This window comes from Pyrgilauda ruficollis, unplaced genomic scaffold (assembly GCF_017590135.1).
Source record: "Pyrgilauda ruficollis isolate IOZ18807 unplaced genomic scaffold, ASM1759013v1 scaffold117, whole genome shotgun sequence".
Lineage (NCBI taxonomy): Eukaryota > Metazoa > Chordata > Aves > Passeriformes > Passeridae > Pyrgilauda > Pyrgilauda ruficollis.
Window position 1 is genome coordinate 47,134 of NW_024509988.1, and position 13,630 is coordinate 60,763.

The following is a 13,630-nucleotide window of genomic DNA, read 5'->3' on the forward strand; positions in this document are numbered from 1 at the left end:
CGGGCGGCTCTTGCGCAAGCGCACAAAGACTCAGAGACGGGTGCAAAGAAAGCTGCCTTTATTGAATGTATGCGCCACTCCGAAGCTCAAGCGGAGGTGCCCTCGCCGTCCTCAGGCTTCACGCGGAGGTGCCCGCGGCGGTCTGGAGGCTCACACAGAGGTGCCCTCGACGGGCTGCGCCTCTTTCTTGCTGTCCTCCGGTTTCATGGCGGGGAAGAGCAGCACCTCCTACGAACACCGATAGAGTCAGCGGCCGCGCCGACCGACAACACCACATCCCGCGCTCAGGTCTCGCGAGAGCTGCCCTAGCGCGGGCTCCGCTGCTCAACCGCGGGCCTCAGAGTGCTGAGCAAGTGCACCCAGGGGCGTTTCCCAGGTGGGAGTCCACGGCTTAAAACATCTCCCACAGCTCCACTGTCGGGCACTGGTTCCGTCAAAGAGATGGCCAGCTTTGCCAAATCCCATTCTCTGTTCTCTGACAAAGCCAGCAGTAGGAAGGCACTACCACTGCTTATGCTTACCTTGATGTTATTGGAATCTGTAAGGAACATGGTCAAGCGATCAATTCCCATGCCCCAGCCAGCTGTAGGAGGAAGACCATACTCCAGTGCGGTGCAGAAGTTTTCATCAATAAACATGGCTTCATCATCACCTGCAGCTTTTGCCTAAATGAGGAAATTAATAGTAAAACCTGAGTTGTACAGAGCTAGAAGCTCCTGCTAAACCCTACTAAGGAGGAGGAGTACTGCTATTCGTAGCAGCCATGTCACTGATGAAACCAAAGCCCAAAAGAGCTGTGCAAATGAGTAACAGAGGAAGAAATCTCAGCACAGAGAACTCTGGAGGTCCTTTGTACAGGCACTCCCAAAATAGCTCTAGACTCAACGCCTTTCTGACATGTAAGTTTACTATTTTGGCAAAGGCCCAGGCTCTTTACTTCAGTAAAAACCATCTTTCAGAGCCATACGGCAGCAGATGACAGCAGAATGAATTGCTCTCAAAGGCTTATGAGGTTCTTTATTGGTAGCAACTCTCCTTTCAATGTTTGCAGAAATAACAAAGCACCCTAACTGGTGGAACCATCAGTAGCTGCTCCACAAATAGGGCCTGTATTTTTCCTCTCAAGTATAAAAACTAAAAAACCCTACACCGAGATGTTAACTAATATACGTGACCATGACAGCCTCCAAGTGACAAACTCATAATAAAAACACAGATTAGCCAACCATTTCAAATTTAGAAAAAAGCCAAAAATAAATGTCAAAACAACAGCAAACATTTTTGCTCACAGGTTCAAGCAAGACTTTGCAAAGACTGTTACAGCAAATTTTTCTCCTTGAAATCCTGAAATGCAAACTGTCATCCTTCATCTTAGTCTCCACCTTAACATTAAATTTTGAGGCTAATTTTCATTCAATACATATAATCGTATGTCTGAAAAGTCTGGCTATAATCATGAGGGAACTGCAACAAGCATAAATACAACTGACCAAAAATTAAAGGCATCTATAATATTATTCATTCTGACTGAACATTTTGAAATTTACTATCAAGTTCGTTAATTAACATAAATCTATTTTCCTGGCTTTGACAATTTTTTAAACCTCTCAGACACTGTGAAGCCATTAGAAAGAATATGAAGATCAGGAACTCTTGTTTCTGCAGACCACATCATTTGACCTCAGTCATGTGTGGCCAAGCATGCATTCATGGATGTGTATACCAAATTAATAACAAAATGAGTTTCAGTCACTCCTTTTGGAGGCTTACATAGAGAAATCTACTATTATAAATCTGCAAGCCTAATAGTTCCCAATGTGTATCTCTCAATGTGCCTGTGAGTCAACCTAATATATTAATACTCTTCTCAGGAAATTAAGATATTTCTTAGACAGCATTCAAAATCTTACTGTACATGAAAATTTATTTAAGGACCTAGAAGTATGATGTTGTAGAACTACATAAATACTTAACTAGGGGGGAAAAAAAAAATCTACCTTTCAACCTGGGAAAGAGAACTTTTTGCAAATTTGTGGTTTTTCCAGATTAGAACTTTGGGTGGAAAAAAAAGGAAGATATTCCAAAACAAAGTTGCACTAAAAAACCCTAATCAACAGCAGTATTTCACTTTGTTTACCTTAAAGAGCAAGGTTACTATAAAAGGAATTGCATTTTAATGACAGGCTTTTAGTTGAGTGACAAACACTCACTCAAAGTAGTAACAACTCTTTTCAGGAGTAGGTACTAATGACAGATTTGGGACAGACATAGGAAATACTCTTTGCTTACACACCTGTATTACATTCACTATCAGCAAGACACCTTACCTTGGCCTGATCTTCAAAAAGCTGACGCTGTCGGAACGGATCATTGAGTTCTGTGTAGGCATTGCACACTTCCTTCTTCATTACGAAGAGTTCAAAGCGTTCTGTTAGTCCTGGAAGAGAGCGATGCCTATGTGAAGTAGAGAAAACAGACATACCTTAAAATAATCATACTTATAGAAGCAAACAGCACATACATTACTTAGGGGCATTGCTCACACTTAGCACTAACAGCTGTCAAAATTTCAAAGTACTAAGCATTGACACACCTCTTCACAGGTCAGGAACCAATGTCTATCTTGGTTTGTGTTAGAATTCCCAAACTAGTACACAACATCAAAATCTGTTTTGACGAATGCAATTTTTTTTTTTTTAATTAAGTAGAAGATTTGAGTTACACAGTGATCATCTGTCATACTCTTACCATTTGGCAAGTGGACTCATGACCTGTGGGTGATCACAGATGAATGTAGGGTTGATACAGGTAACTTCCAGGAATTCTCCAACTAACTGGGAAAACAAAAGTGAAACAATTATGCAGTGCACAATTATGCACATTCCTAGCACTGCCTTCACCAAGCACCCTAATTTCCTCTCTTCTGCAACTGAAGAAGATACCAAAAATCTGAAGAGTTTCCAAAATATTTCTGGTTATGATAATGTCTTCATCAACAGAGAGTGTGTCCTAGTCAAATAAGGAAAAATGACACAGCAAAAACTGTGTAATAATTCAATTTGCACATTACAGTAAGGGCCAATAGGAAAATCATCAAGAGAACAGCCATCAGACAATATATGGGTACAAACAAATACAGTTGATAGAATGATATTGTACTCCTACCCTTTTGGTAAGCTACATACAAATGCACACATCTCACAGACAGAACTGACCTACAATAAAGCAAATCTGTTTTAACCACAAGCGACCAATTATCCAACTAAAATCTCCTAGTGCTCAAATTAAGCAGACATAAGTAAACTACATTTTGGTGTAGACAACACAAAAGAAGATTTTGACACTGCAAGTTTTCTCACTGTAATGTAACAACAGCTGAAGTGCATTGCAGCATGCTTTTCCTGGTGCAGCTAAACCTTTTCTTCTAAGAGACTTCTGCTGACACAGAGCAATCCTCAAAGACATCAGGATTGTAAAAATAGCACCTTTACTTACTTTGTCAAGAAGCCTGGCTGTTGTCCTGGGAGGTGGACATTCAACATTTCTCTCCACACAAAGGTTATCAAAGAACCTGCGAGTTTCTGAATTTGCAGACGAAAATTAGAACAGCCATCTCAACAAACATTTTTTGCTCTTACTAGGCCTTTCAAGAGTGACTTAAGTGACTTCAAGAGTTTCTTAGAGTGACTTGTAAGATCTCAATGGTAGACATAATGGAAAACATGAGCTTAAATGTCAATCTAAATAAATGGTGTTTGGTTTTAATTGTTTACAGTAAAATAGTAGTTATTTTATACTTCAGAAACTTGACAACAGTTAAGCACACACTACATAACTGCTGGACATTATTATTTGGGGGCTGGGGGGAGAGAGAGGAGTGAACCAGGGGGGAAAAACAATCACTATAAATTATATGAACTTGTTTCCTTATGTCTCTCAATTCCAGGAAAAAAACAGCACGTAATTAAATTTTTAAGAAAGCCCCAAATAATCATACACCTAAGCTACAATTACAGGCATGGAAACTCAACTGCACATGAGTTAAGAAATAAGAAACAAAAAGCTGGATCTCTTCAACAAATCAAGAAATTTGTACATCAAGCCTCTTGAGTATATCCTTTCACATATACTCAACAAAGAAAGAGCCAAAGTGTCAGATCCTGCCAAGGATGGCAAGGAATGAGGGCTTCTTTCTGGACTCACATAAACCAACAAAACCAAAGGAAAGGAATCCCATGTATTAGTACTACTTCAAGAAAAGCAGCTGACAGACTGCAGCCTGAAAACTTTCAACCACTTGGCCACTTTCTGTTAACGAAGAATTACAGGACATTCATACTCAGCATCTAACCTTCAGTTTCAAAACATTCAGTTGATGGAAACTTCACTCCCAGGACCTTTTCCAGATCATACACCATGCTAATTCGCCGGAAGGGAGGAGTAAAATCTATCTCGTAAGCCTGTCCATCTTGACCATCTGGATGGTAAGTGATCTTGTAACCCCCAGTAATATGTTTCACCATCCCTACAAAAGGAGTGTAAGGTTTAGAAAAAGAGTATGCTACATAATTTATTCTTCCAGAGAGTCTTACTCTTTTTAAAATCATATTGCATACTTCACCTGAAAGCAACTTCTCTGTAATTTCCATTAAGTCATGGTAGTCTGCGTAAGCCATATAAAATTCACAAGTTGTGAACTCAGGGTTGTGAGTCAAATCAATTCCTTCATTCCGGAACTGACGCCCAATTTCATATACTCTGTCCAGACCACCAACCACCAACATCTAAACAAAATGAAATTCCAATAAATACACTTTCTCAAAAGAACCTAAGAGAGCCCAAACACACACAACTGCAACACAACGTTACAAAACTCATTCATGAGACAAGTCCACCTTTCTTCAAAAATAATCTTCATTTTAGCTACGTTTGCTTTTTTAAATACAGTTTGAAAAACACAGGCTTAGCCATGAGAGGCTTGCATTTTACCTTATGGTAAAGTTCTGGAGCAATTCTCATATACAAATTCATATCCAGTTCATTGTGGTATGTGATAAATGGCTTTGCCACAGCTCCGCCTGGAATTACATTCATCATAGGAGTTTCAACCTGTAACAACAAAAAAAATTTCCGGTTTTCATGAAATCTGTTTCCAAACCAGAAATGCATAGATCAAACAAACAAAAAAAAACGCCTAGCCAGCTAGTTTTGATTAAAAATCTGTATTTCACTTACAGTTCAGCATTTCAGTGTATGAAAACAATTCTGAACTAAAGTGCACTGAACAAAACTGCACTTTTTTCATATAGTCAATAATAACAAATTCATCTGCTGCTCTGAAGAGTCACTCATATTTACTACAAATGTGAACCTGCTGGCTTCATGTTATCAAAGCCAGGAACAGTGCTGTGGCATTACCACAAAATCCTCTCTCTACAGTACAGAAAATTGAACTCAACAAGGCCAAGTGTAGTTTCCTGCAGCTGGGTCAATACAATCCAATTCTGCCTACAGGATGTAGAACTGGCTTTTATATTCAGAGGCAAAACAACATTTCAAAGATGTTGTTTTCACCCTAATTTACTGAAACTACGAAAGGACAGTAGTAGTTTAGAGTATTACCTTCATAAAAGGTTCCCAACCTCACCAAGTGATGAATAATCTTAACTTTACAAAGAGAGGAAAGGAATTTCTCCCATTCCATTAAGCTGATAAAATACACTACGCTGAGGCAATTATTGTCAGTTCTGTAAGCACTTTGTACATGAGAATATAGAACATCCTTAAAGCTAAAAAAACTGTAAACACATTCAGTATGCAGAGAGAAGCAAACACTGATGCCTTACCTCAAGAAAGCCCAATTCATCCAGAAAGCTACGAAGATAAGTGATGATCTTTGCACGGGTTATAAATTTCTGCCTCACATAATCATTAAGAATTAAATCCAAGTATCTCTGACGATATCTGGTTTCCTGAAAAGAACATGTATCTTTAGAACAAGCTAGATAAAATGTCATACCAAAGGAAAAAATAACAAAAAAAACCTAATATTCCTTTGTTGACTGATAGTATCAGCAGGTAACAAACATCATCCATTCAGACCTTTCTGTGTCATTCTTGCCCATGGCAGGGATGTTGAACTAAATGATCCCAAAGGTCCCTTACAACCCAAACCATTCTATGATCTGTCAAATTGCTTCCAAGACTGACAGGTATGATAAATACCTTATCTTTGAGGCCAAAATGAAGATGAGGCAACATGTGCAGGCATGGAGACAAGAGAGTGATTTCATAAGGAATAATACTCAGTTCCCCTTTCCTTGTTTTCCCAGGATTCCCCTCTACACCAATAATGTCTCCACGACGCAGCTTGCTGTTAACACGGAAATATTCTTCCTCGGATTTGTAGAGGCTGTAATTGCAAAACAAATTTAAGCACGTTTGTTTAAAATTCAATACTCCAAACTGTCCCCAAGTGTCTCACAGACAAAATCCATTAAAAAAAAAATAAATATATATATATAAGTTTTTTTAATAGGAAGTCAACCACAACATTGAAGCAAAACACTACTTGGTTGCCTAAGCTAAACCACAGATTAAATAGAATACTCAAATACAGATATCTAGACCCCAGAATGCAGTGCAGTTTAGAATGCTAAACTGAATGCTCGAAATACCTCTACTTACCTGGAATTTGCCATGACCTGCAGCTTGACTCCTTCACCACGAAGATCATAGAAAATCAGTTTCCCTCCAGCAGCACGCTTTGCATGGATTCGACCTAAATATTAAAAGTATGCTAGACATCAGGAAGAGTCCCTACCAGAAAGGATATAGTGGCAAAAGCCACAGTACTATCACTCAGAATCATCAGCTGAACTATTTAACTGTGAAAGAGTTAAGTCTCAAAATGAAATCTAATGCAAATAAGACTGTAAAAACTTTGGGTCCCAGAACCCATGTTACATACAATCAGATCTTATAGTTACAAGGGATGTTGCATAGGTCCACTCAGTCTGAAGGGTATGTCCTGAATAGTTTAACACTGCTTCAAGGCTTCATGACTAAGAGATCAGCAAAATTCAAAAAAGACCAACCCATCAATAAAAGCAGGTAAGACTTTACATTTTTCTGTATCCCAGGTAAACTTTTACCTGCCACTCTCAAGGTAATATTTGTCAGGTGATCCCCTGGCTGCAGATGATTGTACTTCTCTATAAAATCTGAGAGAGATAAGTCAACGTGGAACTTGTGGGGATAGGGATCTTCACTGGAGCCCTTAAGCTGTTGGACTGCATGACTACGGATCTTGTAGTATTGCTGTCACCAGAAACAAACAAAATCAAATTATTTTACTAGAACCTGAAAATATGTTACAGGCTGTGAATTTAAAAGTAGCTGCCCTAATGCAGGAATACACATCTCTCTCCTTTTAACCTTTTAATTACCCATGAATAAAAAAGTCAATTGCAAGTCAGTAAGACTGATTCACAGAACATCTAATAAGCATGGGACCAGATGCTCACATTTGGATCCAAGCTCTCCTCATCAGTAGCAACATTATCCTCAGAAGTCAAGGAAGGCTTATTTGAATGCTTTTCACTTTGCTCTTTCTGCTTTGCTTCTTTTTCAGCTGTTTTTCGCTCAGCCTTTAAACGTCTCTTCAGCTCACTACAAAAGAAAAAGAAACCGGATGCAGCAAATACTCTTAATACTTCTACAGGGAAACGACTGGCAGGATTCTGCCAAAACCTAATTGTACAAATAACCCTGCCACTTCTCTTACTTTTTCCAATAGTCAATATAATTCTTAAACACGCTAAAATATTTTCTACTTTGAACTCCTTCAGTTCATCCCCTACGACACAAACACTCAGAAACGGAAAGCGAAATTAAACATAGTTTAGACTGACCTTGACGACGCGTGCCTAAGGAATTGACGGACTCCATTTTATCCATAAGAGCCTATCAGCCCTAAGCAGCGTGTAAGTGAAAGAAGGCAAACTCCCCCCTAAGTAACGTAGGGTTCCCGAAGCCACCTTCACGGTCCAGCCTATTCCCCCACGGCCCTCAGGCTCCCGTCGAGCTCCTGACCCCACCTTCCACGACTCCATAAGGAAAGAAGCGGGCCAAGCCAGACGCAAAGCACCGACCTGCTTTGGTCATGAAGCGCCTGCTGCCGTCGGAGCGCGGGCGCGGCCCTCCAGACCCAGCTGCGGAGCCGCGCAGCGCCGGAGCTCAGCATAGCGCTCCGACGGGCGCCTTGACGGAGACAACGCACCGGGTCGGCTGGACACACTTCACTTTCACCTCCCGGCCCGGCCCCACCTGATCACCCGCCCACCCTCACTTTTTGCTGAGGTGCGACTCAATCTCCGCCGCGTTGCACTCGCGCGCCGCCGCCGCCATCGTCTCCCCGCAGCTGCCACCGCCCGTGTCCTTCCGCCCTTGCACGCCTGCGCAGGCGGTGATGGCGCTGGGCGGAGCTGGCGCGGCGATGGCCGGCGGCCAGGCCGGAGCAGCGCGATCCCGATCGCTGTTCCTGTGGGATGACGGACGTCCTATGCGGTTCTACTTGCGGCCCGGCCTGGCCAAGCTGCGCCTGGCGCCCCTGGTGCTGGCGGGCGGCGGGCGGCTGTGTCGGGTGCAGGAGCCAGGGGCTGTGCTCCTGGCGCAGCCCGGCGAGGTGGCTCCCGACGGGGCCGTCTCAACCGAGTACGTGGCGGAGTGCGTGAAGCGCAACCAGCGGCTACCGCTGGAGCCCTTCCTGCTGACAGCCCGCGGCCGCTTGGCCTTCACGGAGGCGGAGGATGCGGCGCTGCTCCAGGCGGTGCGCGGCCAGGGCACGGTGCGGGTGAGCGGCCGCGCGCTGTGGATAGAGCTGGAGCGGAGCGGCCTGACGCGGCACAGCTGGCAGGCCATGCGTGACCGCTACCTGCGGCACCTGCTGCCGCGGCTCTGGGGTGAGCGGGGGCCACAGCGGCGGGGCAGGGTTGCGAGGGGGCGTGGTGGCGGCGACCGGCGTGGGTCCGGGCCCCGCTGAGGCCTGGCAGACGATCCCCGCGTGTTTCCGCAGAGCCCCCGCAGACGGAGGATCCCACGCAAATCAGGGGTCTGTTCGCGGCAGCTAACCGGGAGTTCGAAAGCACGGAGGTGAGCGACCGGGGCCAGCCTGGGGAGCAGCAGCCTCCACTGCGCGCAGTGCTCGCGGCAAGCCTTCCCCGGTGTCACAGATGGCACCATAGAAACTCACGATTAACACATGAAATGAGGTTGCACCGCGATATCCCTTCTGCTGTGGCTAAACTGTCATCTGTCCTCTATGTGGTTTGCGATAAATGGTGCCTGGCTGGTGCATTTTTTCTTCCCTGTGCAAGTTACCATGAGGAGGTTTATGTGCTGGGGGTTGTCACATTAAAAGCTGTATTGGCAAATGGAAGTCATCCTTTCACCTCAGGCAAAAAACGTTCCTGGCGTTGCATCAACATTTTTACCTTTTAAGAACTTTTGCCTTTTATGCTTAGTTTGTTCAAATTCTTCCTTATAGTTTATGGATTTCTGTGATCATGTGCAGCCTCATTAACACATAGAGCTTTGCTTCAGTCACTAACTTTTACTATGTGTAGTAATTTCTGAGGTTTTAATGCACTATAGAGTCAGAGTAAAAGGTGGTTGCAGTGGTAAAAGATTTACCAGAAAATACCATCTCTAATTGGTGATTCCACTTCTCTCCTGTTAGTCAGAAAGTGACTCTTCAGATGTTGCAGAACTTCCTACACAAGATGGATTGAGAAGGTCCCCAGGAGAAACAGCATCTGAGCTGAAAACTGGGCCAGAGGACTCTGCTTTCCCTGACATTCAGTTACAAAGGCAAGAAAGACCAAAAAGCACTTGTTCTTCCAATGTGGTGGGACAGGTGGTAAAAACTATGGAGCACTTCATGGAGAAGTTTGCTGTGGACCTGCTCACTGTTACACAGGCCTTTTTGAAAAACAGCGGTGACGTGGAAGCTACTTCATACTTTCTGCAGACAGGGCAGCGCTTGGATGGGTACCCTGTATGGAGCAGAGAGGATGATTTAGAATTGCAAAAGGATGATGAACATGTCAGAAATCAACTGATAGCCAAATTTGGAGCTGAAAATGTAGCAAAGCGGATCGTGTTTAGAGAGAGTTAAGAGGACATTACTGATCTAGTACAGTTGCATAAATGTAATAGTGATTTCAGAAACACAGTGGAAAATTTGATCAAAGTTCTGAAGTTTCAGAAATGCTTTTTTTTTTTTTTTCTTTTTTTGTATTAAAAGGCCTCTTTTGCATCTCTGCAGATCTAAGAGATGCAGCTGCTTTAATCAAAGGAATGCTTGTACCAGGCTGTATGTTCTACTTGGGAAAAGTACACCAGCTTTCAGGGCTATGAGTAATAGTTGAAGTAGGAAATGAAAGTTAAGAAGGAATGATCAGAGGTTATGTATCTATCACCTAAATTGTGTTTGAGAGAGAACACTATTGCTAGGATAAAGTCATAATCTGAAAAATTCAGTACTTTTAGCCTGAAATTGTGCTCTGGTTACTTATTTTAATACTGTTTGAAGGGAGTCCTAAAAATCTGCATTCTTTTGGTGAAATAAAATGGGCTGGCAAAGGCGAAGTTTGGTTGGGTTTTTTTTTTTTAACCTCTCTAATGAGTTAATATTTTGGGTTTTTAGCATATTGCGCTGTGGCACTCAGAAAATTAAGGTGAATTGTGAAATGGCTGATGTTAAGCCAAATTAAAATTATACTGAAAATAAAAAATGGTATAACGAGACTGCTGTTTTGGGAAACCACTGCAACACCTACTGATTATTCAAGGAGTTAACCAATGTAACCAAATAAATGCTAAAACAGCACTACACAGTGTTTCACTGGACTGAAAAAGTGAGAATTATTTGGCATAGTCGTGCTATTCAGACTTTGGACAGTTATTTGAGATTCGTGTGGAAGCCAGACAAGCACTTAACGAGGGAGTGCAAGACAACATAGCTAATACAGTAATTTTTTTTTTTTTTTTTTTACATTACGAATGTTACCAGCTTGGTTTGAATTCCAAGTTTTGCTGATGACCAGGTTCATGAACAGGAGACTTGTCACCTCCTGCAGCTGAAAGCTCCCATTCTAGCTGGGGCTGTGTACACATGCCAGCAGCACCATAGTGTTGCAGTGGTATCATTTAACAAAACTGCTCTGGAATTCAAAGTGAGAGATAGAATGCATTAAATAGCGGCAATATAAAATGGTCAGATTTCCTCTAAGTGGCACTTATTTTAAGAGTGAGTTTGTCTTATTGGAGCAATTAGTGTAAGGTGCAGTGCAAACTTCTGAGGTCACATACAGTGGTTTTGCCTTTGCAGAGCCTTATGGACACATTGTCTAATGCTGAGAATCTTTCCGTGTGTGCTTGTGCACTCAGTAGGTGTAGGAACTAAGACACAAAGACCACAGTTTACTCAAGGTTGCCCTCTTTCTTCTGTTACAAACTCCTGAAAGGCACTGCTTGTCCACAGATGCACTTGATTGTGCATGCACGTAGATCTAGGTCTCTTTTACCAGGTTAAAACCTGGAGAACCCAGAGATGACACCATATTGTATGGTTCTACTTCTGGTTCTGTCTTTTCCCATGATAAAAATCTTTGTTTTCTGTGCTTTGTCTTACCTACAACACAGTTATGCTCCTTTCAACATGCTGGAGACAGTTTGGTTTTCCATATTCCTATCAGGTTCCTCTACTACCACAAAAGGTCAGGAAGGTTCTTTTTGTGGCTCAAAGAAGTTTCTTCCTATTATTGCCTGCAGCAGCAATATTTGTGTACCTGGAAAAGTGAGCAAAGTGGCAATGCACATACAAGAACTTAGAGTTTAAGAGAATTCTACAGCCAGAAATTCTGGGTCTGCAAACTATTATCTGGAATTTTGGTATTTCCGATTTGCTTCCTCTTAGAGTTAGCCAGCATTCATCAAAACAAATTAATTTCTATGCTTTCATAACTAGAGTTACCAATGGAAAACTGATTGTATGCACCAGTTTGAAGAGCAACAGACAGGAATACCACTTTTGACTGGAGACTTCTCCATCTTACATTTCATTGGTATAAAAACAGAGGTTACTCTTTTAAACTTGTACAATGTAAACTCAATGTTTGTTTCTAAACAGACTTCTGTGATCTTTATTGCATATGCCAAAGGATGTAGTCATAGTTTTACACATCATCATCATCAGCATCTTGAGATTTTGGGGGATTTTTGTTGAATTTTCTTTTTCCTCCTCCAAAAAGTATTTTAAGTTATCTTTACTTGAATCAAGACAACTTTACATTTTCACGTAACCAGACGGGCAGCAGACTTTGCTGTTTCCAGAAAAAAAAAAATCTTACAAACTGTTGTATTGAGGAAACATACCTAAAGGACTATAATAAAGACATACTGAAATCAACAATTCTGCATTTTCTCTGATTAAGCCAAGGAAGCAGAAGTGTAAGTAATTTTCAAAACAGTACATTAGGGAAATGCATCATATATTACTTTTATGTCATTTTTTTACTGACTGGAAACACTGTGGAGGTTTTTATTCAGGTAAACACATGATACACAGAATTGATTGCATCCACTGAAAACAATTACTATTCATAATAAAACTTAAGTCACTGAAGCTGACATTGGCTAATGTAGAGATAAGTAGCAATGTACCGAAACGAATCTATCTTTGCTCAGAATCCAGCTTCTTGGCACTTACAGGAGGAAGCTCTTTACTATAACTTACTTCAGTAACAATGGGCTTTTAACTGAATATGTTAAGGTGTATTTTAAAGGGACTATAAGGAAAAACAGTGTCTCTGTGCTCCTGTGGCACAGTGCAACTCCCACTTCTCTATGTCAGCTTGCCTACCCTAAATTTGCATAAACACAGTGTAAAGGAGGATACCTTGCTTTCAGAGAACTTACTACTATGAAGCCAGTGCTGCCTGCTCAGCATGGATTTTGTCCTTCAACACAATCCCTAGTAATAAGACTATTTCCATAATACAATATCCCCTTTGCAGGGATTAGGGGTTTAGCTCTAGGAATACAGACACCCATATTCCTAAGGCAGTGAGTGTTCTGTGTTAAAGGGACTCTGCAGTTTACACATGAAAAAGGATATTCAGAAATAGGTATCTGTAGGCATTTCACTCATCCCCAAATCTGGTAGCAAGTTTTTCTCCTTGTCTTCTGGAAGACTTAAAACCAGGTGAAAACAATTCTGTTGTTCAGGTTTGAGCTATATATTCCCATTGGAGGTGGGAGAATGGCATCTCCAGTGGAGACACTGGAGAATGGCATAGTCCATTAAATTTATCGTTTTGTGCTCCAAGACAAGAAATACTCTCACCAAATATTTCAATAGGAGAACTTCCTGATCTTCTCTTGGTTTCTTCAATCCTCTCCCATTAACCTGTCTTCTCAGTTTTGGTATTTATGCCAATGAAATCTATGTCTTTACCTTGTCTTTAGGATGTCAACCTTAGCATGAATTCTTCTGCCACCCATGTGGACTGTGGGAATTCCCAGGAAAACAACTGTTCTTGGGTTTGAAAGCTAGAAAACAGAATTA

General features: G+C 41.8%; 2 protein-coding genes across 3 annotated transcripts; one reads left to right on the forward strand and one right to left on the reverse strand.

The window, feature by feature from the left end:
- Positions 1-41: 41 nt before the first annotated feature.
- Positions 42-8,479, reverse strand: KARS1 (lysyl-tRNA synthetase 1). 2 transcript variants are annotated; one of them, XM_041484180.1, is made up of 14 exons: positions 8,351-8,479; positions 7,527-7,671; positions 7,155-7,320; positions 6,688-6,781; positions 6,226-6,412; positions 5,847-5,972; positions 4,990-5,109; positions 4,622-4,784; positions 4,352-4,525; positions 3,496-3,581; positions 2,749-2,834; positions 2,328-2,454; positions 522-665; positions 42-228 (listed from the first exon to the last, which is right to left on the reverse strand). In XM_041484180.1, the coding sequence occupies exons 1-14, from the start codon at positions 8,407-8,409 to the stop codon at positions 151-153; spliced, it is 1,755 nt and encodes a 584-aa protein (XP_041340114.1). In that variant the 5' UTR covers positions 8,410-8,479; the 3' UTR covers positions 42-150. The 2 variants fall into 2 exon arrangements, with proteins under 2 accessions (XP_041340114.1, XP_041340106.1); XM_041484172.1 differs by lacking the exon at positions 8,351-8,479 and adding an exon at positions 8,154-8,326.
- On the forward strand, positions 8,471-10,891 carry LOC121362632 (TERF2 interacting protein). Its single transcript, XM_041484286.1, has 3 exons — positions 8,471-8,963; positions 9,077-9,153; positions 9,740-10,891. The coding sequence occupies exons 1-3, from the start codon at positions 8,471-8,473 to the stop codon at positions 10,175-10,177; spliced, it is 1,008 nt and encodes a 335-aa protein (XP_041340220.1). The 3' UTR covers positions 10,178-10,891.
- The last annotated feature ends 2,739 nt before the right edge of the window (positions 10,892-13,630 follow it).

Coding starts and splice junctions, on each gene's coding strand:
- KARS1 (XM_041484172.1), bottom strand. CDS start 8,245: ATGCTGAGCTCCGGCGCTGCGCGGCTCCGCAGCTGGGTCTGGAGGGCC. Junction 7,672..8,153: donor GCGCTTCATGACCAAAGCAG/GTCGGTGCTTTG, acceptor TTTCTTTTGTAG/TGAGCTGAAGAGACGTTTAA. Junction 4,785..4,989: donor CTCCAGAACTTTACCATAAG/GTAAAATGCAAG, acceptor CATTTTGTTTAG/ATGTTGGTGGTTGGTGGTCT.
- LOC121362632 (XM_041484286.1), top strand. CDS start 8,471: ATGGCGCTGGGCGGAGCTGGCGCGGCGATGGCCGGCGGCCAGGCCGGA. Junction 8,964..9,076: donor CCTGCTGCCGCGGCTCTGGG/GTGAGCGGGGGC, acceptor GTGTTTCCGCAG/AGCCCCCGCAGACGGAGGAT. Junction 9,154..9,739: donor GGGAGTTCGAAAGCACGGAG/GTGAGCGACCGG, acceptor CTCTCCTGTTAG/TCAGAAAGTGACTCTTCAGA.